The 27,330-nt window shown below is 56.2% G+C and overlaps 1 protein-coding gene and 1 non-coding gene across 3 annotated transcripts in view; one reads left to right on the plus strand and one right to left on the minus strand.

Moving 5' to 3' along the window:
• SLC47A1 (solute carrier family 47 member 1) overlaps window positions 1-27,330 on the minus strand; it is a 45,739-nt gene extending 18,409 nt beyond the window's left edge. For both annotated transcript variants that reach the window (XM_066364968.1, XM_066364967.1), the window contains exons 1-10: window positions 27,131-27,330; window positions 20,594-20,695; window positions 18,956-19,024; window positions 17,539-17,687; window positions 15,937-15,979; window positions 7,140-7,184; window positions 1,083-1,180; window positions 685-782; window positions 465-578; window positions 288-355 (exon numbers count right to left, since the gene is read on the minus strand). In XM_066364968.1, the coding sequence (XP_066221065.1) occupies window positions 288-355; window positions 465-578; window positions 685-782; window positions 1,083-1,180; window positions 7,140-7,184; window positions 15,937-15,979; window positions 17,539-17,687; window positions 18,956-19,024; window positions 20,594-20,695; window positions 27,131-27,268 (924 nt within the window). In that variant the 5' untranslated portion in view covers window positions 27,269-27,330. The remainder of the gene's footprint in view (window positions 1-287; window positions 356-464; window positions 579-684; window positions 783-1,082; window positions 1,181-7,139; window positions 7,185-15,936; window positions 15,980-17,538; window positions 17,688-18,955; window positions 19,025-20,593; window positions 20,696-27,130) is intronic.
• Window positions 21,640-21,715, plus strand: TRNAT-AGU (transfer RNA threonine (anticodon AGU)). The gene has a single exon. It is a non-coding gene; the product is annotated as a tRNA-Thr (tRNA).

Consider the following 27,330-nt stretch of genomic DNA (forward strand, 5'->3'; position numbering starts at 1 on the left):
AACGAGTCCCTGCATGCTGACCACCCCACAGCGCCTCACACATCGCCACTGTTCAGTACCATTAGCCGTGACCATTAGGAGGACGGATGACTCGAGCAAACAACTCACTCAGGGCTCCTCCCCAGCCCCACTCAGCGCGCAGGGAGACCCCACCGAACCAGAAGGACCTTCTTAGGTCCTAGGAGAAAACTGTCCTTTCTCGCATCATTTCACAAACGATGACTGACGGTCCTGAACATCCAGGTGCGTCTGGAGGACCCTGTTCACGACCAGCCTTGGGCACTCACCATGAACACCACCATGGCCAGCTCGTACACGATGGAATGGGCTCCCAGCTCCACAACGCCAAGGACACCTGAGGGAGACAGACAGACGGCCGGTGCTGCGCTTCTGCACCGCTGGACGGCGTCGTCCCCCTCCGCCCCCGCCCCCAGCCGGCTGTCACCGTGCGTCCCGGCACTGACCGCACAGGAAGCTCCCGATCTCGTAGGCCCACCACTCGATGCACAGCATGAGCATGCTGGGGACGGCCAGGTGGAAGAAGGGGCCCCAGTCCTGCAGGCACTCGAGGGACCACCCTGCAGGCAGGCAGAGACAAGACAGTGGACAGCACATCTCTGTCCACCCCCCGGGAGCTCCACAGGAACCCGTGCCCCAGTGGGGAAGACAACAGGCGGCCTTTACCTCCCCAGGTGGCTTGATACAGTTTCTTCCAGAAGATGTAGAGAAAGAGGAGCAGGGCCAGAGAGAACTGGGACACCAAGTTGGCCAGAGCCGAGCCCCTGGGGAGACCGGAGCGCGATGAGAGGGCTGTTGTCCACCCCTCCTCAGCCTCAGGAGCACGGTGAGCGCCCTCCCTGGCCGGGGTGTCTGCCCCGAGACCCACTTATTCCCAGAGCACCCTCACTCTCCATCCCCAGCCGCGGTCTCCACCGCGGTCCAAGGAGAAAACCACCCATGGACCCACAACCAGGTCAAACGGTCTCATTCTCCACCCCTCCTCCTCCTCCTCATCTCCCTGCAGAAGCCACATGCAAGGTCATGTCTTGTCTCCCCTGTCCCAAGAATTGGGGTGAACTCACATCACTCCAAGATGCAGTTGATGGAGAAACAGATAGTTGATGAGGGCATTGACGAGGTTGGCTGCCACTCCGCTTAGGATCTGGGGCAGGACGATTCCCTAAAACGAGGAGAGACCGCCCCCTGCTGGAGGCCCGTGGCACCAAACTGCCGGCTTCCACCCAAACGCATCGGGCTTTTAAGCGGCCTGTGTGACAGGCGGCCACAGGGACGCAGAGGTCCTAATGTGGACGCCCCATCCTTGCTGCTCTCACCGGTGCCCCTCCCCCCACCACCTCCTCTTCCTCCTCTTCCCAGAGGCGTGAAGACCACAGTTCTGGCCACAGGGGGACATGGCAGGAGATGAGAAAGGCAGCAGAGAGGAAGGAAGAGAGAGATGGCTTATCACCAAGAGTGCAAGGACCAGCAGGGACTCGAGACCAACACCGTGTTCCTTTTCCACCGGAGACTGCGGGTGAAAAGACAACACGGACTCCTCCCACACCGAAGTTTGGAAACCTGACCTGAGAAGAGCCCGTGTAACGGGAGCGTGGAGCGCCTCCCATCCCCACGAGCTCCGCTCACGAGCACAGGGAGGAAACATCCAGCCTCATCTGGCGACCCAACCGAGACAGACAGAAGGCAGGGGAGTGAAGGCCACGGGACTGAGGAAGCAGAGGGCCCTCTCGTCACGCATCGGGGTCTAACAACACGTGGACAAAGCCAGCCGTGAACAGGAAACACTGCTTCTCCCCACCAGAGTGTCATCGCACCCCCTTCTGCGTCAGGGTGTAACAACACGTGGACAAAGCCAGCCGTGAACAGGAAACACTGCATCTCCCCACTGGAGTGTCATCGTACCCCCTGTACCCCCTTCTGCATCGGGGTCTAACAACACGTGGACAAAGCCAGCCGTGAACAGGAAACACTGCATCTCCCCACCGCAGTGTCATCGCACCCCCTTCTGCGTCGGGGTCTAATAACACGTGGACAAAGCCAGCCGTGAACAGGAAACACTGCATCTCCCCATCAGAGTGTCATCGCACCCCCTTCTGCGTCGGGGTCTAACAACACGTGGACAAAGCCAGCCGTGAACAGGAAACACTGCTTCTCCCCACCAGAGTGACATCGCACCCCCTTCTGCATCAGGGTGTAACAACACGTGGACAAAGCCAGCCGTGAACAGGAAACACTGCTTCTCCCCACCAGAGTGACATCGCAACCCCTTCTGCGTCAGGGTGTAACAACACGTGGACAAAGCCAGCCGTGAACAGGAAACACCCTTTCTCCCCACCGGAGTGTCATCGCACCCCCTTCTGCGTCAGGGTGTAACAACATGTGGACAAAGCCAGCCGTGAACAGGAAACACTGCCTCTCCCCACTGGAGTGTCATCGTACCCCCTGTACCCCCTTCTGCATCAGGGTGTAACAACACGTGGACAAAGCCAGCCGTGAACAGGAAACACTGCATCTCCCCACCGCAGTGTCATCGCACCCCCTTCTGCATCAGGGTGTAACAACACGTGGACAAAGCCAGCCGTGAACAGGAAACACTGCATCTCCCCACCAGAGTGTCATCGCACCCCCTTCTGCGTCAGGGTCTAATAACAGTGGACAAAGCCAGCCGCGAACAGGAAACACTGCATCTCCCCACCGCAGTGTCATCGCACCCCCTTCTGCGTCGGGGTGTAACAACACGTGGACAAAGCCAGCCGTGAACAGGAAACACTGCATCTCCCCACCGCAGTGTCATCGCACCCCCTTCTGCGTCGGGGTGTAACAACACGTGGACAAAGCCAGCCGTGAACAGGAAACACTGCATCTCCCCACCAGAGTGTCATCGCACCCCCTTCTGCGTCAGGGTCTAATAACAGTGGACAAAGCCAGCCGCGAACAGGAAACACTGCATCTCCCCACCGCAGTGTCATCGCACCCCCTTCTGCGTCGGGGTGTAACAACACGTGGACAAAGCCAGCCGTGAACAGGAAACACTGCATCTCCCCACCGCAGTGTCATCGCACCCCCTTCTGCGTCGGGGTGTAACAACACGTGGACAAAGCCAGCCGTGAACAGGAAACACTGCATCTCCCCACCGGAGTGTCATCGCACCCCCTTCTGCATCAGGGTGTAACAACCCGTGGATAAAGCCAGCCATGAACAGGAAACACTGCATTTCCTCACCACAGTGTCATCGCACCTCCTTCTGCGTCAGGGTGTAACAACACGTGGACAAAGCCAGCCGTGAACAGGAAACACTGCATCTCCCCACCGGATGTCATCGCACCCCCTTCTGCGTCAGGGTGTAACAACACGTGGACAAAGCCAGCCGTGAACAGGAAACACTGCATCTCCCCACCGCAGTGTCATCGCACCCCCTTCTGCGTCAGGGTGTAACAACACGTGGACAAAGCCAGCCGTGAACAGGAAACACTGCATCTCCCCACCGGAGTGTCATCGCACCCCCTTCTGCGTCAGGGTGTAACAACACGTGGACAAAGCCAGCCGTGAACAGGAAACACTGCATCTCCCCACCGGATGTCATCGCACCCCCTTCTGCGTCAGGGTGTAACAACACGTGGACAAAGCCAGCCGTGAACAGGAAACACTGCATCTCCCCACCACAGTGTCATCGCACCCCCTTCTCTGACGACTTGCTTTCCTACTCGCTGAGACACGGGGTTCTCTAAAACTGCAACTGTGAGAAACCTTGCTGTTTGAAATCATACCAGAAGAAAATAGATACAACACCCTGACTCTTGCCTGGAGTTTCGGAGTTGTTTCCTGTGTAGGTTTTTTCCTAAGTTTAGGGCACAGGGTACCCCTTACGTATTTCTCCTTAAACAGCCTCGATTTCCAACGGGGGCGGGGGGGGGGGGACGTCACGTGTACTCCTGGACACAGCAGTTCACCTCGATCTAGGCTTTGCCGTTTCCAAGGAGAGAGGGCTGGGGGGGGGGAGCGGGGAGCACGCAGACCCCACGAGGACCCCTTTACTCAGAGCCCACGTTGTTCCGAGCCGACAGAGGCGCGGCTCCCTTCGAATTCCATCTGAACTCCGTGCCCCTCTGTCTGGTGACCCCCCACGGGGGCCTTCAATCTCCCCGTGTGGATAAAACTGCCCGCTGGACTGCAGGGTTTGTCTCTGGTGGTCTTGGTGGTCTTTGGGCTCAGAGGCCAGGGCCAAGGGCCTGAGCCGACCGTGTGGGTGGGCCACTTACCTGTCAGGAGGCCCCGGCCAGTTTTGAACTAAGGGCATTATTAGGCGATCCGATTTGCACGTCAGGGAGAGGGCGAAAGAAGCAGCGAGGTGTGCGCGAGGGACCCAGGCAGCCAGGGGGTGAGGTGAGACCCCGCGGAAGCCGCCCAGAGGAGGAGGGAGAGCGGGGAGGACTCCCCACAGGACCGGGTGGGGGGGGGGCGACGAGCTCATCCGACCAGGGGAGCGGGCGGAGGAAACGGCGGAATCACACGTGATGGGGATGCGCGGATGAAGGATCAGTTACCAGGAGAGATAAGGCTCACGGCCACTCACTGAGAGCAGGGAGGAGGGGAGGGGGAGGGGGAGGGGGAGGGGGAGGAGGGGAGGGGGAGGAGGGGGAGGAGGGGGAGGGGGAGGGGGGAGGAGGGGGAGGAGGGGGAGGAGGGGGAGGGGGAGAAGAGGAGGAGGGGAGGGGGGAGGGGGAGGGGAGGGGAGGGGGAGGGGGAAGAGGGGGAAGGGGGAGGGGAGGAGGGGGAGGAGGGGGAGGGGGAGGAGGGGGAGGAGGAGGAGGAGGAGGAGGAGGGGAGGAGGGGGAGGGGAGGAGGGGAGGAGGGGGAGGGGGGGAGGGGGAGGAGGAGGAGGAGGGGGGGAGGAGGGGGAGGGGGAGGAGGGGGAGGAGGAGGAGGTCAGCCTGCAGCACGCAGGGGCTCCGGCAGCCAGCCGGGAAAGATGGCGTGGGGGTCAGAGACATGCACGTGGGAGTCATGGACAGACAGGCGGAAACCGAAGACATGCAAGGAGATAGCTCCCCTCGGAGGAAGGTAAGAGGAGGCCAGAGGCCTCGGCTTCTTCTTCCAAAGTCCCCTCTCTCTCCCCCCTGCCGGGTTCATGGGCTCTCTTCTCCGATACCCTCTCCCCTCTCCGACAGTACCGATGTTCTCCAAAACCCGGAGGCTTCTCTTGTGTCCGGGGCCTCCAAGGTGGGGACTGTTTTAAACGTTTATTTATTTTTTATAGAGAGAGAGGGAAAAGAGAGAGATGAGAAGCAGCAACTCATAGTTGTGGCACCTTAGTTGTTCTCACTGATTGCTTCACACGTGCCTGGACTGGGGGGCTCCAGCCGAGCCAGTGACCTCTTGATCAAGTCAGCGACCTCGATCTCAAGCCAGCGACCATGGGGTCATGTCGATGATCCCACGCTCAAGCCAGTGACCTCAGGGTTTTGAACCTTGGTACTTAGCACCCCAGGTCAACACTATATCCACTGAGCCAGCTCCTGGTCAGGGAAAATTGGTGTCATTTATTTTTCTTAAGATTTTTAAAATTCATTTTGGAGAGGAGAGAGAGAGAGAGAAGTGGGGAGGAGCAGGAAGCATCAACTCCCATATGTGCCTTGACCAGGCAAGCCCGGGGTTTCAAACCGGTGACCTCAGCATTCCAGGTCGATGCCTTATCCCCTGCGCCACCACAGGTCAGGCAAGACAACGACTGTTTTAAATGCAACTCCTTCCTCTCCTGAAGTCATTTTATCCCATGGATCAACCCTCCTGTGTCCCCCATTGCTCCTGCAAGGGCCATTCTTTCTTTATCGAAGACCTGCCTCACCTCATTTGGGCCACATTCATAACTCTTCTCTCTTCCCCCTGACAAGGCACCGCTTCTCACAAACTAAGATCCAACGCGGAGAACACCAGGGCCAGCCCGTCTCCAGTTCTGCCGTCCGCTCTTCCTCCCACCCACACCGCGGCCTAACCCTCTGCTCCACGACCAGGCTCCAGCTGCCCTGCGCTCTGTGATGCCCACGGCTCCCTCCTTCCAGACGCCGCAATCCTACGTGTCCTTCGTGACCCCGTGCCCACCTGGGGCCCCCTCTCAACTCCCGGCTCCTGCCACTGGGTCTTTGCTTCTTCCTCGGAGCATTGGAGAGAGGGGTTTTCACACCCACTCTCCTCATCAGATCAGGGAAGTCTGGAGACCCTGCGTTTGCTGGCAGACGGAGAGTCTGGGGAGAGCCCCACAGTGGGCTGAGGCTTCTAGACTGTTCTGGACAAGGTTACAGACCCCAGGAGGCCGCCCAGGAACCAGACGTGCTCACTTACACCTCTTCACAGACATCTCAAGTCTGTAACTGGGGTACAGATTTGAAATACTGTTTTGTTAGTAGAGTAACATGGTAACATCTTAATTTGATGAATACTAAGCAGGTGGAAGCGTCCTCCCTCTCTCCTCTACCTTCCCCACACCGTTACACGCCCCGAGAGCCTGCCCGCCTGCCCAGGACCCATTGCCCAGGACCCTCAGTTACCGGGTCTGTCTGGAAGAATACGGACCCCTCCCTCACGGGCTGGCGTCATAAACCCACACCCACTGAGCCAGGGCCGCCACCCTTGGGCCTCTGGCCGTTGCTGTTGGTCACGTGGGACGAGTTCTGGCCGATGTGAGGCATTGCTACAATTTGGGCATTCTCTTCCCCACCGAGGAAGGACCCCTTCCAGGCCGACCCGAGCTGAGAGCGTGGCTGCCCGGAGCCTGGCGGGCGCTTTTACTTCCCTGGAGCTGGGGACGGCGGCACAAGGCCAAGCAACGCTATCGCTCCAGCTCCACCCCGCCAACGACAATATTTCCAAGTGGGAACCGGAGAAGAATTTCCCAAAGCCAATAATAATGTGTCTTTTTTTTTTCTTTTCTTGTAACTGCCCACAAACCTTTCCACACCCGAGTCCCGCATGCGCACATGGGCAGTGACTGCAGTGGCTCCTGGCAGAGGAGCTCCACGCCCCGGCCCCCACCCCATTCCTGCACATTTCCAGGGACCCCCAACCCCTGAAAGCAGTCAACTCTCACGATGAGCCCCACCGAGACAGAGGGACGTCTGCCTTACCTGGGTGAGCAGATATTTGACTTGTAAGGTGTAAAGGAACGTTGCCTACAAGAGAACGACAGAGACAGGGGTCAACACTAAGAGCTGGCCAAGCAGACCGAGCTGAGAGGCACCGCGTGGCTGTCCCTTGTCCCCACCAGGAGCCATAGGGGTGTGTTGTCACCTGAGCAGGGCTAGAGGGGCTGGGGTGCGGGAGCAGGGTGTCTAGAGCTGAGGGGTTCCAAACACCTCTTTTCTCAGTGAACGTGACCCAAACGACCCCCGGGGTCTGGGAGCGCCCCTTTCTTGGACGCACGCAAGGACTCCCCCTGTTGGTCATGGGTTGTAAAGGAAACACCTCTCGGCAACTCGACTGACCGTGGGGAGCCTCCTCCTACAGACTGTGGGGAGCCTCCTCCTACAGACCGTGTAGCCTCTGCCTACAGACCGTGTAGCCTCCGCCTACAGACCATGGGGAGCCTCCTCCTACAGACCGTGTAGCCTCTGCCTACAGACCGTGGGGAGCCTCCTCCTACAGACCGTGGGGGGCCTCCTCCTACAGACCGTGTAGCCTCTGCCTACAGACCGTGGGGAGCCTCCTCCTACAGACCGTGGGGAGCCTCCTCCTACAGACCGTGGGGAGCCTCCTCCTACAGACCGTGAGGAGCCTCCTCCTACAGACCGTGGGGAGCCTCCTCCTACAGACCGTGGGGGGCCTCCGCCTACAGACCGTGTAGCCTCCTCCTACAGACCGTGGGGAGCCTCCGCCTACAGACCGTGTAGCCTCCGCCTACAGACCGTGGGGAGCCTCCTCCTGCAGACCGTGTAGCCTCCTCCTACAGACCGTGGGGAGCCTCCTCCTACAGACCGTGGGGAGCCTCCTCCTACAGAACGTGTAGCCTCCTCCTATAGACAGTGGGGAGCCTCCTCCTACAGACCGTGTAGCCTCCGCCTACAGACCGTGTAGCCTCCTCCTACAGACCGTGGGGAGCCTCCTCCTACAGACCGTGGGGAGCCTCCTCCTACAGACCGTGTAGCCTCTGCCTATAGACAGTGGGGAGCCTCCTCCTACAGACCGTGTAGCCTCCGCCTACAGACCGTGTAGCCTCCTCCTACAGACCGTGGGGGGCCTCCGCCTACAGACCGTGTAGCCTCCGCCTACAGACCGTGGGGAGCCTCCGCCTACAGACCGTGTAGCCTCTGCCTACAGACCGTGTAGCCTCCGCCTACAGACCGTGGGGAGCCTCCTCCTACAGACCGTGTAGCCTCCTCCTATAGACCGTGTAGCCTCTGCCTATAGACAGTGGGGAGCCTCCTCCTACAGACCGTGTAGCCTCCGCCTACAGACCGTGTAGCCTCCTCCTACAGACCGTGGGGGGCCTCCGCCTACAGACCGTGTAGCCTCCTCCTACAGACCGTGGGGAGCCTCCGCCTACAGACCGTGTAGCCTCCGCCTACAGACCGTGGGGAGCCTCCTCCTACAGACCGTGGGGAGCCTCCTCCTACAGACCGCGTAGCCTCCTCCTACAGACCGTGGGGAGCCTCCTCCTACAGACCGTGGGGAGCCTCCTCCTACAGACCGTGTAGCCTCCTCCTACAGACCGTGGGGAGCCTCCGCCTACAGACCGTGTAGCCTCCGCCTACAGACCGTGGGGAGCCTCCTCCTACAGACCGTGGTGAGCCTCCTCCTACAGACCGTGTAGCCTCTGCCTATAGACAGTGGGGAGCCTCCTCCTACAGACCGTGTAGCCTCCGCCTACAGACCGTGTAGCCTCCTCCTACAGACCGTGTAGCCTCCGCCTACAGACCGTGTAGCCTCCTCCTACAGACCGTGGGGGGCCTCCGCCTACAGACCGTGTAGCCTCCTCCTACAGACCGTGGGGAGCCTCCGCCTACAGACCGTGTAGCCTCCTCCTACAGACCATGGGGAGCCTCCTCCTACAGACCGTGGGGAGCCTCCTCCTACAGACTGTGTAGCCTCCGCCTACAGACCGTGGGGAGCCTCCTCCTACAGACCGTGGGGAGCCTCCTCCTACAGACCGCGTAGCCTCCTCCTACAGACCGTGGGGAGCCTCCTCCTACAGACCGTGGGGAGCCTCCTCCTACAGACCGTGTAGCCTCCTCCTACAGACCGTGGGGAGCCTCCGCCTACAGACCGTGTAGCCTCCGCCTACAGACCGTGGGGAGCCTCCTCCTACAGACCGTGGGGAGCCTCCTCCTACAGACCGTGTAGCCTCTGCCTATAGACAGTGGGGAGCCTCCTCCTACAGACCGTGTAGCCTCCGCCTACAGACCGTGTAGCCTCCTCCTACAGACCGTGGGGGGCCTCCGCCTACAGACCGTGTAGCCTCCTCCTACAGACCGTGGGGAGCCTCCGCCTACAGACCGTGTAGCCTCCGCCTACAGACCGTGGGGAGCCTCCTCCTACAGACCGTGTAGCCTCCTCCTATAGACCGTGTAGCCTCTGCCTACAGACCATGGGGAGCCTCCTCCTACAGACCGTGGGGAGCCTCTGCCTACAGACCGTGTAGCCTCCGCCTACAGACCGTGTAGCCTCCTCCTACAGACCGTGGGGAGCCTCCTCCTACAGACCGTGTAGCCTCCTCCTACAGACTGTGGGGAGCCTCCTCCTACAGACCGTGTAGCCTCCGCCTACAGACCGTGTAGCCTCCTCCTACAGACCGTGGGGGGCCTCCGCCTACAGACCGTGTAGCCTCCTCCTACAGACCGTGGGGAGCCTCCTCCTACAGACCGTGGGGAGCCTCCTCCTATAGACCGTGTAGCCTCCTCCTACAGACCGTGGGGAGCCTCCTCCTACAGACCGTGGGGAGCCTCCTCCTACAGACCGTGTAGCCTCCTCCTACAGACCGTGGGGAGCCTCCGCCTACAGACCGTGTAGCCTCCGCCTACAGACCGTGGGGAGCCTCTTCCTACAGACCGTGGGGAGCCTCCGCCTACAGACCGTGTAGCCTCTGCCTACAGTCTGGGCTCCAGGCCTTTGTGGTGGAATCAGTAAAGAATAGTAAGCTCTCTAAGGTCTCGGGGAACCGATGAAAGACCACCATCCCGATTATTGAGAGCAGATGGCTACTTGTAAGGGCTGAAGTGTGCGCCTCCCCTGCTCCTATGTTCAAGCCCTAACCCCTCGTGAGACTGTATTTGGAGATCGAGTCTTCAAAGATGTGACGAGGTTCAGACGAGGCCACTAGGATGGGGCCCGGATCCAACTGGACCAGTGTCCTCATGAGAGGACAAGAGACACAAAAGGCTGCCTGACCAGGCAGTGGCGCAGTGGATAGAGCGTTGGACTGGGATGCGGAGGACCCAGGTTCGAGACCCCGAGGTCGCCAGCTTGAGCGCGGGCTCTTCTGGTTTGAGCAAAAAGCTCACCAGCTTGAGCCCAAGGTTGCTGGCTCCAGCAAGGGGTTACTCGGTCTGCTGAAGGCCCGCGGTCAAGGCACATATGAGAAAGCAATCGATGAACAACTAGGAGGTGGCAACGCGCAACGAAAAACTAATGATTGATGCTTCTCATCTCTCCGTTCCTGTCTGTCTGTCCCTGTCTATCCCTCTCTCTGTCTCTGTAAAGGAAAAAAATAAAATTAAAAAAGTAAAATAAAAAAAAAGAGACACAAAAGTTACACACGGAAGGAGGGTCAGGACCGCAGCGGTCTGCTGGCCGAGGAGAGAGAGGCCTCAGAGGAAACTGACCCTGCGACACCTTGACCCTGGGCTTTCGGCTTCCAGAACTGTGAGAAAACAGATTTCTGTGTTTAAGCTCCCGCTCCTCCCCCCGCCCCAGTCTGTGGGATCTTGTTATGGTAGCCCCAGCAAACTAACGGTCATTCGCTGCTTAACCACGGGGGTGGGGGGGTGCATTCTGAGAGAGATGCGCCCTTAGGTGATCCCATCCCTGTGCAAACATCACCTCGTGCGCTCGGGCGCACACCCAGGGGCGTGGCTACCGCACACCTAGGTTCTACGGGGCTCTGCAGGGGAGGAAAAAATAACTCTCCCTCTAACCCTTTCTGGTTCTTGGCTGAGACATCCCTGTAATAAAAGACAGATTAGCAGGAAAACAGACAAGTTGAATACCACGTACACCTCCCGAATTCATGGGAGAGACCCAGAGAAACTGAGTCGCCCACCAATGTGGCTAAAGCCACCTAACTACCTTGCTCAGCCGAAGACAAAAGAAAGTTTGGTGGGAAGCCGGGCGGGGGTAGGGACTCTGTTATGGGAGGTCACCAGGAAAAGCGCAGTCACAAGGGTCAGGTTGTTTGTGGCACAGACGTAAGCCCTTGTCTTCTGGACAGAAAGGTCTCCGGAGTTAAGGTCTGCCCCTCTGCCCAGTACAGCCAGGGAGACACCCTTACAAACGGAGGCTTCCCTGACAAAGGTTAATGTCTTTTACAAACTGGACTTCTACTTGGTTTTCGGAGCTTCTTCCATGTCTGCTATTTTTTTGTTTTTTGTTTTTGTTTTTAAAATAACCCATATTCCCCCTACAGCCACTACACTACACTGTGATACAGCATGTCACAGTGCTGACGGCTGCGAGCGACTGTAACGTGACCAGAAAGGGGACCTGGCCCCTCAGGACTGCCTCGGTCCAGCCGGTAGTGCCTGGGCCCTCGACTTCACGCAGGAGAGATTTCACAGCATGAGTCCAGGTGATTTCGAGTGTATGTTGATTAAAAAGCTGGTGCTAAACCTGACCAGTTCAGGGGAGGCCTAGCAGGGGGGCCTTGTAAATTCAGGGACCGAAAGTAATCACACAGGAGGGTCTGAAATGAAATCTTTCTAACTAAAAGCAGTTCACGGTGGGTATTCATAACGAAGGTCAATGTTTACCTGTTCAGGCCTGTCTTTCCTTCCCTTCCCTTCCCTTTTCCTTCCCTTTTCCTTCCTTTTCTTTTCTTTTTGCATCTACAATAATGTGCCTGATAACATACTTTAGAAATTGTAAGAGTAATCTTCTTTTCTGCCCCCTCAGAGCACACACCCCCCCCACCGGAACCAAAAACGGAACCAAAAGTCATCTCCTTATTATCACCAAGTTAATTGCTAACTGTTAACTATCCATTACCTGCCTATAGAAAAGAAGCAGGTTTTCCATTTTACTTACCCCCTCCCCGTTTTGCTTTCTCCCGCCTGCCTACTCTATCCGCTGATTTCCCGTGACCCCCTTCGCTCTTCCCCTCTGATTCCAACCGATGAAAAAATAAGTGGTGGAGAAACGGCCGTAGGCCGGAGCATTTTCTCAACCCGGTGAGAGATTTGCTTCCGGGCGACGGTCGTCAGTTTGGCTCAGATAAACTCAAAAAATTCTTACAGCCTGACCTGTGGTGGCGCGGTGGATAGAGCATTGACCTGGAATGCTGAGGTCACCGGTTCAAAACCCTGGGCTTGCCTGGTCAGGGCATATATGGGAGTTGATGCTTCCTGCTCCTCCCCCCTTTCTCTCTCTCTCTCTCTCTCTCTCTCTTCCACTCTAACTCTCTCTCCTCTCTAAAATGAATAAATAAATAAATTAATTAATTAAATTAAAAAAAATTCTTACAGGCTTGGACGACTCTTCTGCTGACCCTGGAGACAGTAACGTGTGTGTGTGTGTCTCTCTCTCTCTTGTCTCTCTCTCTCTCTCTCTCTCACACACACACACACACACACACACACACACACACACACACACACACACGAGCGCGGAAGGGCCTAGGGCTGCTTTGGCTCTCTAGAAATGTCATAGGAAAGAAGTGAGCTTCGATGAGACTGCTGCCCGCTCACTGGGAACTCAGAGTAAAGGGGTGCCTGGCAGACAGGGTCAGGGGGTCAGCCCCGGGTGAGCAATGGCTGCAGCCCCTTGCCCCCCTGGCCGCGGGTCTCTTGGGGCGTTTAGGAGATGCACCCCTGCGGGGAAAGGAAGGGGCGGTGAGCATGTGCTGGCTCCTCTGGGTTGAGGGTCTCTAAAGGCTGGACGGTTAGGGGGAGGTCTTAGGGATGCTCCCAAGAGAATATTCATCAGCTTCTCCAGGTGTGTCACTTCAGGACACAGTGATTTGGCCACTGATGGGTCAGTGCCAGGGGAGGGCGGGGGTCATTAGTCACCCACGAGGTAGTACTGCTTTTCGGGAGGCCTGGCGCGGAAAACCAATGAGGCTTAGATGTGATCTCCAGGGAGGTGACCTGCTGTAACTGGCTGTAAATGGCTGGGCCAGCTTGTTCAGTTCTCTGCCTCAGTTTCCCCATTCCACTTGCCAAGGGGTTCTCCTGGCTTCTCGCTGTCCTGCCTCAGAGACACCGTGGTCAATATCTGCGTAATGCCTTGTGGTAAAACATCAGGACGGCGACAACTTCAGTAGTCAACAGGAGCTTTGTCAGCTTGTGGGGGCCCAGAAAAGTCACCCCCAAATGTGCCTCCGTGGTGTGCAGAAGGTTTTGAGCTAAAGGCCACCTGAGCTTCAGGCTCAAGAGACACTTCTGCCCCTCTTTTGAGTCAGCCTAGAAGAAGTTGAATTAGGGGCTTGGCCCCTACAGAGAGATGATCCCAGAGATCACACAGGGGGACCCTTTATGTGAGAAACATCCGCTGGCCCTGGCGGGGTGGCTCGGTGGGTAGCGTGTCATCAGGCGCACCAAGATCACAGGTTCGATCCCCCGCTCAGGGCAGATGCTAGAAGCAACCAATGAGTGCCCAACTGAACAGAACAAGGAAGTGGAACAAAGACTTGATGCTCTCTCTCTCCTCCCTTCCTCTACTCCCTCAAATCAATGGGGAAAAGAATTTTTTTTAATAAACATCTATTTTTTATCATCCTGCAATGACCCTTTGAAGCCTGAGGCAGTTTACCTTGCCCCTAGCTCAGAATGTCTCGGATACCTAGACATCCCCCCCCTTTCTGTTCCCAAGCCACTCTCCTGTTTGTGGGGTTCCCGTTCCGGTGTATCGTCAACGTAAAAAATTGTCCCAACCTGTGAAGAATTTGTATGGGTTTATCTGAGCAGAACAAACAAGTGTTGACAACTGCCGGAAAGCACAGTCTCAGCGGCTGAGGAAACAAAGGCTCCAGAGAATGGCAGTCTTTAAACGCTCGAGTCAGAGAAGGCGTCAGGAGGTGACCTGAACCCCCCAGGGGGCGGGGAGATCGTGGAGCGGGGAGAAAGCCCGGCTGGGAAATCTCTGGGATTGGCTGAAAAGGAAAATGGACGGACACATTCTTTCACATTGGTAGATGCAGGGTAGTTAACAGTCCACGTTTACAGCACGTGGAAATGGTATAAGTCAGGTTTGAGTTCAGGGCCCACCCACCAGAAACTTCTACTGAAGCCAGGTTAAACTTTCATCGGGTGCCCGGGAAGTTCCCATCACGTCGCAGCTGAGCACACCTACCTCCCCTCACCAACCTCCCAGTCCTCCTGACTGAGCATAACCCCACACCCAGCCGCCAAATTTCACAGATGCATAAATAAATCTCTTTGTGTGCGTGTGTGTGAGACACAGAGAGAGAGAGAGAGAGAGATAGGGACAGACAGGCAGGAAGGGAGAGATAAGCAGCGTCAATTCTTCATTGCAGCTCCTTAGTCTCCTTAGTTGTTCATTGATTACTTTCTCATATGTGCCTTGACTGGAGGGCTACAGCAGAGTGAGTGACCCCACACTCAAGCTGGATGTGCCCACGCTCAAGCCGGGGACCTCGGGGGTTCGGACCTGGATCCTCCACATCCCAGTCCGACGCTCTATCCACCGTGCCGCTGCCTGATCAGACATAAATACATTTCTTATAAAACTCATCAGGCCTTGCACATCCCTTCTTGGGCGACCTAAGAGTGTGCAGGAGAACAAGATAACAATGAGGGGGTCCTGTGGCCTCCACTTCGGTGGGAGATGGTACCCTGAGGGGTCTGGAAGAGGGGATGACTCGGACATTCCAGAGGTGTGTTATCACAGATGCAAAAAAGGGCAACAGACAGGCTCAGGTAAGGTCAAGACTTGACACTTGACAAGGAAGCCACAGGCCTAGGACATGATGCCTCGTCATGACTCACTTTGCATGATTAGACAGTTTCATTTCAGACCATCCTGTGTGGTGACCTGAGGTCTCTGAGTTTCTAAAGCCACCATGCAGGGCCCCCCTGAGCCTGCCAGCTTCAGCCTTGGGCCCCTTTCTCGCCCACAGAAAGTACTCAATGTGTTTATTTTCTCTTGCTAATCCGCCTGGTGTCTATTTGATTATTAGAGCAGCCAGAAGAACCTTGAGGGTGAGGGAAAGTCCGTTCCTCCCCCACGAGCTCCGTTCCAATCTTACGGGACCACCGTTGTCTACGCGGTCCGTCCAGAACATCGTTAAGCAGCCCGTTAACTGGACAGCTAGTGTAGGCTGTTCACTGACTGCACGGCTGTGTCAAACAGCAACTAACACGCACACATGTTCAGTGTGATCATATTCAGCAAGCAAAAAAAAAAAGTCTAAGGGTTCAGAGTGAGGCTCTCCAGTATTCTGAGATGTAGAAGATTTACCCCTATACCCCCCCCCAAAAAAAAAAAAAGTCTGAAGTCCTCTCTGGACGATTGTGGAGGCCCCTCCCGCGGCCAGAGTTCAGGACAGCGGCCGGCTGGAGCCCCTTCCCTCACTTCTTGAGGGACCAATGGCATCATTAAATTCACGGGCATACGTAAAAGCACACTTTCTTGACGAAGCCAACACCACGTGCAGGGGTTGGGTAAGATCGATGGAATTCATCGCACTCAAGGGCACCTCGGCTGCCTCTCCCTGGCGGACCTCGAGACGGGAAACAGCTTAACCCTTTGACAACTTACGGGAAGAGCAGGAAGGAAGACCATGACATAGGTGTGGGTGAGCCTGTACAGCAGGAAGAAAAGAAAAAACAAAAGGTGAGGGAGGTCTCCGTTCCCAGGAGAGGAAGACAGAAAAAACATTCTGGGCTCTTTCTAAACGAACCAGCTGCCACTGCTTGAGCAAAACGTGGACACTGACTGTAGAACGTGTGGTCTCATAACCCCACGTGACCTCTTCTGCTCCTTCCAAGCCTTTCGGTGCCGGAGAGCACTTTTCGAGCCCAGCCCCACGCGGCTCATTAATTCTCTGCAGTGGGACCTTTTTTCCTGTGTGCCCTAAGATGGCTCGTCACATCCCGGGCTTCTATAGGTAGGGACGCCCCAGTAGCGGTTCTGATCACCATAATAAACGACTTCCAACATTGACAAATGTCCCCTGGGTTCAGAGCCACTAGGTCTAAGGTAAGGGCCTTGAAAGGTCTTTATCCAATAAACCAGCCACTGGTTACCAGCGGGTCTCAAACTTGGCAGTTTTAACACCACCTCGGTGATCTTTGGATGGCACTGACGCCAAGGCCGCACCCCAGACCAATCAAAACAGGATGCCGGGAGGGAGAAGAGGCAGGGGTGGGTTTTAAAAGCACTGAGGTGGGCCCTGGCCGGTTGGCTCAGCGGTAGAGCGTCGGCCTGGCGTGCGGGGGACCCGGGTTCGCTTCCCGGCCAGGGCACACAGGAGAAGCGCCCATTTGCTTCTCCACCCCTCCCCCCCTCCTTCCTCTCTGTCTCTCTCTTCCCCTCCCGCAGCCAAGGCTCCATTGGAGCAAAGATGGCCCAGGTGCTGGGGATGGCTCCTTGGCCTCTGCCCCAGGCGCTAGAGTGGCTCTGGTAGCTGCAGAGCGACGCCCCGGAGGGGCAGAGCATCGCCCCCTGGTGGGCAGAGCGTAGCCCCTGGTGGGCGTGCCGGGTGGTTCCCGGTTGGGGGCATGCGGGAGTCTGTCTGACTATCTCTCCCCGTTTCCAGCTTCAGAAAAATACAAAAAAATAAAAAAAATAAAAGCACTGAGGTGATGTTCATACCAACCAGGGCCCATAAATCACAAAACCACAAAGAAACACCACAAATGACCATCTCACGTGGAGGATGTTTGCCAATCTTACCTCTTACAAATGTATTTATCCTTGGCTCAGTGGTAGAGCGTCGGCCTGGCGTGTGGAAGTCCAGGGTTCAATTCCCAGTCAGAACACACAGGAGAAGCGCCCATCTTCCCCTCCCCTTCTCTCTCTCTCTCTCTCTCTTCTCTCTCACTCTCTTCCCCTCCTTCAGCTGTGGCTCGAATGGCTGAGCAAACTGGCCCCAGGCACTGAGGATGGCTCTGTGGCCTCTGCCTCAGGCACGCAAATAGCTTGGTTGCCAAGCAACAGGGCATCCTGGGTGGATCCCAGTTGGGGGCTCATGGCTCCCCATCTCTCACTTAATAATTTTTATAAAAAGTATTTAGCTTGAAGTCACCCAGATGACAAGGGGGGTCTAGACCTCAGGTGCCAGGTGTGTGGGAAGCACGAAGCCCTGGTCACGTCAGCTGAGCAGAAGCTCCCTCCCCGCCCTGGCGTGGCCCCTCTTACCTGGACACTTGGGGGTCCTGCCTGAAGAGCAGCAGGATGTGCTGGGTGTTGAGGAACAGCGCCCAGCAGGGGAAGCAGCAGAGCAGCAGCACCAGCGCGCCCCTCTGCAGGATGACCCCCATGTGCTTCTTGTTGGGGCTGCCGTAGGTCTGGGGGCACACGGCCAAAACGAACCCATGAGCGCAGCGGTGGGCCCCCCTGCCCCCCTCAGAGGCCTTCAACAGGCCTCGTGAAGAGACAGACGGCTCTCAAGACCTTGACGGGTTCTTGAAGCGTTAGCGGCGATCAAACTCTACCGTTTATTAGAATCGCCGGGGAATATTTTAAAACACGGAAGCCGGGGTCCCAGGAAAGAGAGTCTGGATTTAACTGACCCAAGGTGGGGCCCAAATTTCAATTTTTTTTTTTTAAAGCTCTCCAAGTGATTCTAGGCCCCGGCCAGGTAGCTCAGTTGGTTAGAGCATCGACCCAGTACACCAAGGTTGTGGGTTTGATCCCCGGTCAGAGCACATACAAGAATCAACCAGTGATGCATAGAGTAGAACAAATCAACGTTTCTCTCTCTCTCTCTCTCTCTCTCTCTCTTCCTCCCTCCCTCCCCTGCCTCTTCTCTCCAAAATCAACCAATCGATTTTTTGTTTTTAAAGAGAGAGAGATTGTTTCCCCTCCATCCCCTCAGAGACCTCTGACCCCTCTGAGTGACCCCTCCCCTACGCTCCACAACATGCTGGTTTGTGCCGGTTCCTAGAACAAGCCATTGCCCTGCCGTGGGCAGCATGTAAGGCATTCCTCCCCTTACCGGGGTGGCTGGCACCGCAGTGCCCCTATCCGTCCTACCGTGCCCTGCATCACCCCTCAGGGCACGCCACCCGGCACAGAGGACACCCATGTGGTGGACCTGCCAACCAGCTAAGACACGCCTCCTCTGTAAGTTCCCTTAATAAATTCTGGGTGTAATGACGGGCTTGTCAGCCTCTTCCTTTGGGCTCTTGGCCCCGGGAAACTTTATGAACATTCCTCCGCCCACGACAGATCTCATTCAACAGCATTTCCCAGCATGCCCTGGGGTGGGGCCTGCCAACCTGTGTTCTAACAAGCCCCCCGGGCTGATTCTGAGGAATGCTAATGTTTGAGAACCAGGGACTGTACCAAACTCAGCCACGACGTGGAAAGTGACAGACAGGACTTTTACAAAATGTCCCCTGTTTGGGCAAAGTGTATGTTGCTCATGCAGATCAACGACGACTTCCCCAAGCCTGAGAAAGAAATCGGGCCACATTTCAAAGACAACAGGCACTGGCTTGACGGTTTTGAGCAAATGCTGCAGGGTTTTGTCCCCTGGGCACGTGAGGCTTCCTGCCGGAGGCGGGGTTCTTCCAGATGCACTGGGGACAGCGACCTGGGGGCTCCCATTTACCTGAGACATCAGGGTGTCGCATGCCGAAGATAAGCCAAACCCCACGGAGATACCAGTGACATTGATAACCTGGGGATAAATGCGAAGGAGAGGCCACTCAGAGCCTGCAGGTGCCCGTGTGGACCCTGCAACTCGGCCAGCTCTCGTGAGGGGCCTGGAGCCCCTGCACACACCCGGGGTGGGAGGGCACGGGTAATTAAAGGACATGCGGACATTTAGGAAAGGAAGGGAAAGTCGAGGTCGGAGGTCATATAACGCAGCCTTCTTCCTGCTTCCTGTCGTAAGCATCTCCCTCCCTAGTTTCAGAGGAACACAAGTCCTTCCGAGGGGGAGGGAACGCGGCACAGGGCAGCTGGGCCAAGTCCGCCTGCTCAAGACTCAGCACGGCTCATCACAATGCCCTGAAGGATGCTGGGAGTGCCGGTGGCAAGTCTCTGAGGCCAAGGCTAGGAGCCAGAGGCCTTCCAGACATGCTTGTCCTGACCAGGTCAGCAACCAAACCCCAGCGTTCCTAAGGCTCTGGGGAGCCCAGGGCAGCAACCCCCAAACCAGGGGAGTGTCTCAGAGCCTGCAGGTGCCCGTGTGGACCCTGCAACTCGGGAAGCAGGAAGAAGAGCAGGACATCTGATGCTCACCTTGCCTGGACCGGCTCCCTCCACCTGTGGGGGGGTGGGGGGGAGCTGCCCAGGGCAACAGCCCCCAGGGAACCCAGCCTGGAAGCACCAGCTGTTCTGTCCTTTCCTGACCACAGAGAATCTACTTCCGGGAGGTGAGCGCCTCTCTGTCTTCCCCCAAATTTCCAAACATTAACAATCAAAAAGGATGATTAAGCCCGGGGGTTGTCCAAGCGGCTCCCCGCTCCCCAAAAGTAAAACAACCTGTTTCCACCAGGGGACTAGTTCAGAGTTCACAGTGGGCAGCTGGAGGCACCCAGAGGGACCCAGCCAGCGGGCAGGTGAGTGCACCTTGTCGCTTTGGGGGGGGGGGGGGCAGGAGCAGAGGGGAGGGGGAGGGGGAGGGCTCAGGACACCAGGAACATGTTCTGGAAGCCACTGAAGCCATGTTTCTAGAACACGCAGGCCAAACCAAACAAGCTGGCAGTGCCCTTTGGCCACAGATTGCAGCGAACCCCTGGCAGAGGTCAATGGCGTATCTCTGGGGTTTGTGTTGTGTAGTGTGTGTGTGTGTGGGGGGGTCCTGCAACTAAGACACAGAGAGGGTTTGGGATGGGGCGGAGGTGACAGTTTCTTCTGAAGTCAGAGTTCAACCCGTTTTCCGATTCCCTGCTCCCAGACGTGAGACCAGGGCTGTGAGGCAGACCTGCATGGATCACCAACGACTGAGCAAAGATGTCCCTGTGCTCACCCTCCCCCCCCCCCGAATGCGGGGACACGTGAAGTTATATAGGGCAAAGGAGAAGGAAGGCTGTAACCCTGCCAACACCTTGATTTTAGTTGGCTCAGGGAAACCCATTTCAGACTTCTGACCCCCCCCCCCCAGCCCTGCAAGATAATACATTTGCATTGTTACATTGTTTCAAGCTACTGGACTGTGGTCATTCCTAACAAGAGCAAGAGGACACTAATACGGATGGCTTTCATAAACAGCACCGAAGGGTCGGAACCGTCCTGCACGTACCGCAATGGCGAGGGTGACCGCGTCCAATTCCAGCTTCCCCAGGTGGCCGCAGAACACGGAGCTTATGAAACTGATCAGAAACACCATCAGCTGGGCCAAGAACTGGGAAGAGACAGAAAACAGAAAGTTACAGACGACCGCCAACCATCACAGTCAGAGGAGAGGTGGGGTTCCCGGTTCCCGGGGCGCCCCACAACTCTGAACCAACAAAGAAGCTGGCTAGTGAGGGAGCTGTCAGCGTTCTCAGGTAAAAAGTGTGATCTCTGGTTGGCTCCTGGGAAATGATTTAAAAAGTTCGTTTGTAATAGCTATCAGAATCTCATTTCTGAAAACAGCCTGGCTTCTCCCACCCCCCTCAAAGTGAGAAGCGGGGAGGCAGAGAGACTCCCACATGCACCCGACCAGATCCACCCAGCATGCCACCAGGGGGCAGTGCTCTGCCCATCTGGGGCGTTGCTCCATTGTAGCTGGAGCCATTCTAGCGCCTGAGGCGGAGGCCATGGAGCCATCCTCAGTGCGGGGGCCAACTTGGCTCCAATGGAGCCTTGACTACGAGAGGGGAAGAGAGAGATAGAGAGAAAGGAGAGGGGGGAGGATGGAGAAGCAGATGGGCGCTTCTCCTGTGTGCCCTGGCCGGGAATCGAACCCAGGACTTCCACATGCCAAGCCGACGCTCTACCGCTGAGCCAACCGGCCAGGGCCATCCTAGTTTTTTAAATTTATTTTTCACTTTTAGGTTCTCCTGCCGCAGATCACGTGTCTATTTTTCCCTGAAATTTTCAGAGCCTGCCTTCTGAGATAAACCACTTGCAATCCCAAACTCATAGTGAGAACTAGAGATACTGAGCCCCCCAATAGCCAGCAAGAAATTCCACACGCAGGCCTGACCCGTGGTGGCGCAGCGTCAACCCTGAATACTGAGGTCGCTGGTTCGAAACCCTGGGCTTGCCTGGTCAAGACACACATGGGAGTCGATGCTTCCTGCTCCTCCCCTTTCTCTCTCTCTCTCTCTCTCTCTCTGTAAAATTAATAAAATCTTAAAAAGAGCCCTGGCCGGTTGGCTCAGCGGTAGAGCGTCGGCCTAGTGTGCGGAGGACCCGGGTTCGATTCCCGGCCAGGGCACATAGGAGAAGCGCCCATTTGCTTCTCCACCCCTCCGCCGCGCTTTCCTCTCTGTCTCTCTCTTCCCCTCCCGCAGCCAAGGCTCCATTGGAGCAAAGATGGCCCGGGTGCTGGGGATGGCTCTGTGGCCTCTGCCCCAGGCGCTAGAGTGGCTCTGGTCGCAACATGGCGATGCCCAGGATGGGCAGAGCACCGCCCCTGGTGGGTGTGCCGGGTGGATCCCGGTCCGGCGCATGCGGGAGTCTGTCTGACTGTCTCTCCCTGTTTCCAGCTTCAGAAAAATGAAAAAGAAAAAAAAAAAAAAAAAATCTTAAAAAGAAAAATTCCACAGACAGGAGAAACTGAGACAGAAATAAGACCATCCAACTGGAAGGCAGGCAGACAGGCTCTGGAATCTGGGGTGAAATGTTAACCACTCTTCAGAATACCATTAATCCTTAGATTCTATGAAGCCTCAGATAGGAGAGCAAACTCAGCTTCCGGAACGTTCTTCCTCGCAATTACAGGAGCCACTGTGAACGGCTCGGGAATGCTTTAAGCGGCAGATTTGGACACATCTTACTTCCTTTAGTTAACTGAAAACCACCTCCCACTCCCCACCTTCCCTCACCCACCCCCCCAACCCCCTTGCCAGACCCAGTCAGTCCATCTTGGGAAAACCTCTCTCTCTCCTGGGAGGCTCATGCGGTCCGGTCCGGTCCGGTCCCAGAGGCGGATTCATCCGACTCCCGCTCCGGGGGTGGGGGGGAGCGCAGGTGTCTCCGGACAGCCCGCTGCTCCTGCAGCGTGACTCTCGGTCAGTCCTCCGAGGGAAACAGACGCCTCTGTTCCGAGCTCAGACAACACCCCGTCTTTCCGGGGTTCCCTATGACAGCGTCCAGTCCTCACTTCCAGAAGCCCACAGGCAGCCAACCCTGTAGCAGATCCCACCAGGTCCCCGCCCCGGATGTCTCAGAGGGCAGCCCCACTTTCTGTCCCCGAATCCACATCTGATCTGGGGAGAGAGTTTTCAGTTCCCCCGATGGACCCAGATCTTCATAAAACACGAAAGGCCTACTCCTAACCGGTCGGGGTCGGGGGAGCAGAGCTTTCCCACATCTACTTCTAAGCCACCCCCGGGGTAAACCATGACCCAGGGACGTCTCCCACCGCCACTGTGGCCTCCCACAGGGCCTCCTGTTGCCTAGCAGCAGGGATGCTTTTAGAATATGTTGCAAGAGTAAGCCAATATGAAGCAGAGGATGGGGGACCCTGAAAAGCTGAGGGGCCAGGGGTGCAAATAAAAAAGGTGGGTATGAAAGCTCAATTTGTAGAACCTGAAGCTAGACCCCTGAGGGCCAGTACGAGGAAATGGGCCCTGATTTAGGTGTTGTCAACCGTTCTTCTTTCTTCCTTCCTTCCTTCCTTCCTTCCTTCCTTCCTTCCTTCCTTCCTTCTTTCCTTTCCTTTCCTTTCCTTTCCTTTCCTTTCCTTTCCTTTCCTTTCCTTTCTTTCTTTCTTTCTTTCTTTCTTTCTTTTTCTTTCTTTTTAAAGTGAGAGGAGAGGAGATAAGGAGACAGACTCCCACATGCACCCTGACTGGGCTCCACCTGGCAACCCCCATCCAGGGCCAATGCTCGAATCAACAGAGCTATCCTCGGTGCCTGAGGCTGACACTCAGACCAACCAAGCTATCCTACGCTCAAATCAACCGAGCCACTGGCTGCAGGAGGGGAAGAGAAAAAAAAAAGATGGGGAAGGGAAGATAAGCAGATGGTCACTTCTTCTGTGTGCCCTGACCGGGGATAGAACCCAGGACGTCCGCATGCCGAGCCAATGCTCTGTCCACTGAGCCACCCGGCCAGGGACATTGTTAAGCATTCTAACAGATATCCTCTGTGGTTTCATCCAGGGGAGCTTGATGCCTCTCTGACTGAATTTATATACTCAACACTGTAGAGTCTTTCCAGGTAATTGTCCTTTAAGCCTTTTTTTTTTAATTTATGGATTGATTGTAGAGAGATGGAGAGAGGAAGGCAGAGCGAGGGAGAGAGAGAGGGAAGCATTCACTTGTTCCGCTGAATCGTGCCTTCATTGTTTGTTTCTCACCTGTGCCGACTGGGGACACCCGGTGGCCTTGTCAATTCGGGACAGCACTCTAACCGGCCGAGCTAACCAGCCAGGGCTGCCCTTTAAGCCTGTATGCCTGTGAAATCACTGCAATCCGTTATGCCACTAACTCTGCTTTACCCTTTTCCGTGTAACGCGGCGTTACCGTGATGCAATGCCCTGTCTCCCCTCAGGCCACACATACAAGGCTCTTGTGGCTTCACGGGGAAAAAGGGCTCAGTCTCCCCAGATTTTGATATTACAAATCGTATCGTGCGGAACATCCACCTATTCCCAGTTGGGTGGAGAACGGGCATTTTCCTAGGGTCAGTGCCCAGTCCAAGGGTAGGAATACAGTCAGGTGCCGCACAACGACATGTTGGTTGATAAAGATGATGACTGAGTTAACGCCACCTGTTTTCTATCCTCTGCCAGGCTGTGCACGGCCCACGCCCGTGGGGGGACAGGCAGGACCCCCAGCCTTGAGGTTCTTTTTCAGAATCTGACAACTCAGACTGTCAGGCAGTGAGCAAGGCGTCAGTGGCAAAGAGAAGGCGCGGTCAGGACGCCCGGGTAGGTCCTGTCGGCTACCACCTTCCCTCTCTCACAGACACAGCTTCCGGTTGATGAGTCAACGGTGTACCCGGAACACCCTGGCATGCACGCGCTGTCCACCTCACACTTTTCTCTGCGCTATGCATGAGATGCCCCCTTTCCAGGCCCCCCATAAAGCTCCCCGGGAGACGGCTGAATGCTAACACCTTAGCGTGAGTCCTCCTGGGTACTCACGGGTCAGCGTTCAGATGAGAGGCCTGTAAGGGAGATAGGGAACTGGGAGAGAGATCACAGGGAGGAAATCCCAACCAGGCATCCTACCCAATGTGTGGTGGAGCCCTGGAGAGCACACTACGGGGCACTGAGCTTGGGGCAGAAAAGAGGACGTCTCCTCCTCCCCCTCTCCTTGCCCCTGGGGAGATAGAAAACTCCCAGCAGGTGGTAGGAACAGAGAGGGAGGCCAGGAGGGGCGGAGGGGCTCCGTATACAACCACAATTCGTAAGAGACCAACCACGGGCCAGAACTCCACACCCTCACTGGGTAAAGCAGTCACAGAGAAACACATGCAAAAGACAATTTCCAAATTATCTCTCAGTGGTGAAATTTCAGCGGGTTTTCCCTGTCATTGACCTTGGTTCTCTAGTTTTTCTACATGGCAATATATATAGATATAGATATAGATGATATAGATATAGATATAGATATAGATAGATAAAATGGCTACTCAGCCATCATTTTTCCTAAGAACAAGGCAGGCCTGAAGGAGGAAGAAGGACTTGCCTACTCAGTGATCCAGCTCAGACTTCCTTTGTTAGCTGGATGCTGACAGGGACCATTGGATGAGGGTGCAGACAGTTTTGAGGAACTGAGGCCACTCCCAGCCACAAACAGAAGTGATCTCGCAGCTGCCTTTGCCCAAGGCCCTTTGAGGAATCCCTGTAACCCCTGTCTCATTCCTCCCTCGGGGCTGACACCCTTTGCTGGTCTCAGCCTGCCTGCACCCAGGTGTTTCTTAAAATAAATTTTCCTTGCCCTGCCTGGCTGGCTCAGTGGTAGACCATTGCCCTGGCGTGTGGAAGTCCCGAGTTCGATTCCCGGCCAGGGCACACAGGAAAAGCACCCATCTGCTTCTCCACCCTTCCCCCTCTCCTTCCTCTCTGTCTCTCTCTTCCCCTCCCCCAGCCAAGGCTCCACTGTGGCAAAGTTGGCCCCGGGCACTGAGAACGGCTCCATGGCCTCTGCCTCAGGTGCTAGAATGGCTCCGGTTGCAATGGAGCAACAGCCCAGATGGGCAGAGCATCGCCCACTGGTGGGCTTTCTGGGTGGATCCCAGTTGGGCACGTGCGGGAGTCTGTCTGACTGCCTCTCCGCTTCTCACTTCAGAAAAAAAATAATAATAATAATAATAAAAAAAATAAAATTTTCCTTTGGAACACACTAGCCTCGTGTTTTTGATTGGGCCCATGGTTTCTGCCTTTCGTATATTACATGTGTACTTAACAGTTATATACACACACATGCATACATATATAATAAATATATACAGTGAGGGGCTCACTCAGTCTAGTGCTCATACCTGGAGCCCAAGCCCGTCCCCTACATCAGGGGAACCAGGTTACTGCAGGAGTCAGCAGAGACAAATTCCCAGGTCCTGGGAGGGCCTGGGCCTCACAAAGCTGACTTGTTTCCTTATTATTATTATTATTATTTTGTAATATTAGCGCCGTATCAGCCTTGCCTAGACCGTTCTCACAATCACTCTGTGAGGGAGTGTTGAGCCAAAGCGCAGTTATTACCCTGAATGATTATTTGGCTGAATGAGCAGAGGGGAGAAGACCACTGGGTTTCCTAACCCACCTTCTGAGATCAAGCAGGGAACCGGCCCCAGGTACGCGATGCCAAACCGTGCGTTCTAATTTTCTTTCCTTTCTTTCTGCGAGAGAGCTCCACAGGCTTCTTCCTGCTGGATGGATTTTTCCCTGACATCATTCTTGCCATTGTGCAGACCACAGTGGGTATCCCAAGATCCCACAGACAACAACGGAGTCGCCATGCCAGACGGGCACACTTGCCACCACAGGCCTTGCAGAGGCCGAAAATCTGTCTACCCAGGTCCAAAGGTGTCCTTGCGCCCTAAAATCACTTGGGCTCCTTGTCCGATAATGGCTCTCTCACCCTGTTAACTTGAAAACCACCCCAAATGGCAGAGGAACAGGAATGGAATTCCATTTCTGTGGGTCTTGCGTTTTTTAAAAACCCACATTACTTTAAAATAGATAATAACACCGAAAGAGCCCTAATCTCATGATTTAAAAACAAACAAAAAAATCACCTCAACCAAAAACTGTTTGCGCACAATAATTGGGTGGGGGTGGGGGGCTGTGGACAGGATGCCCCTTGTTTCCTCGCGTAGCGGTTGGCTCGAGATAAGGAATATTTCGGAGCTCTGAAGACAGGACAGAGGGTGCACCACCCTCCCCAGCCTCTGGATCATTGAGAGACCTCAGCCCCAGGGCTGCTAGTTGTTCAAGTTTGGGTAACTTGCTCGCTTCGCGGGAACACGCACCCAAAGGCAGTCTGAGTCCCTTAAGGCGAGCAGGTCCCCACGCCCCGGAGGCTGCCCACACCCGGCGCTGGCCAGCGGCACCAGCTGCCGCCCGAGGGCCGCCCGCCCGGGACGCGCGCGCGCCCGCCCCGAGCTCGCTCCGCTCCACCCCTCCCGAGTAACAGGGGCAACAAGGTCACCGAGCTCCCGACCCGCCGGCACTCACCGCGGGGCCCGCCAGGACCAGGAGCGCTCTCAGCTCCTCTCGGAAGTTGGACAGTGGCCGGCAGCGTGGCGCGCAGCCGCGCTCGGGAGTGTCCTCCCGGCCTCGGGGCCCGGCGCTGGGCCGCGCGGGCGTCTCCATGTGCCCAGCGCGGTGCTGCCGGGACTGCGGAGGCTGCAGCCAGGAGGGCGCAGGGAGGCGGC

This window comes from Saccopteryx leptura, chromosome 2 (assembly GCF_036850995.1).
Source record: "Saccopteryx leptura isolate mSacLep1 chromosome 2, mSacLep1_pri_phased_curated, whole genome shotgun sequence".
NCBI lineage: Eukaryota > Metazoa > Chordata > Mammalia > Chiroptera > Emballonuridae > Saccopteryx > Saccopteryx leptura.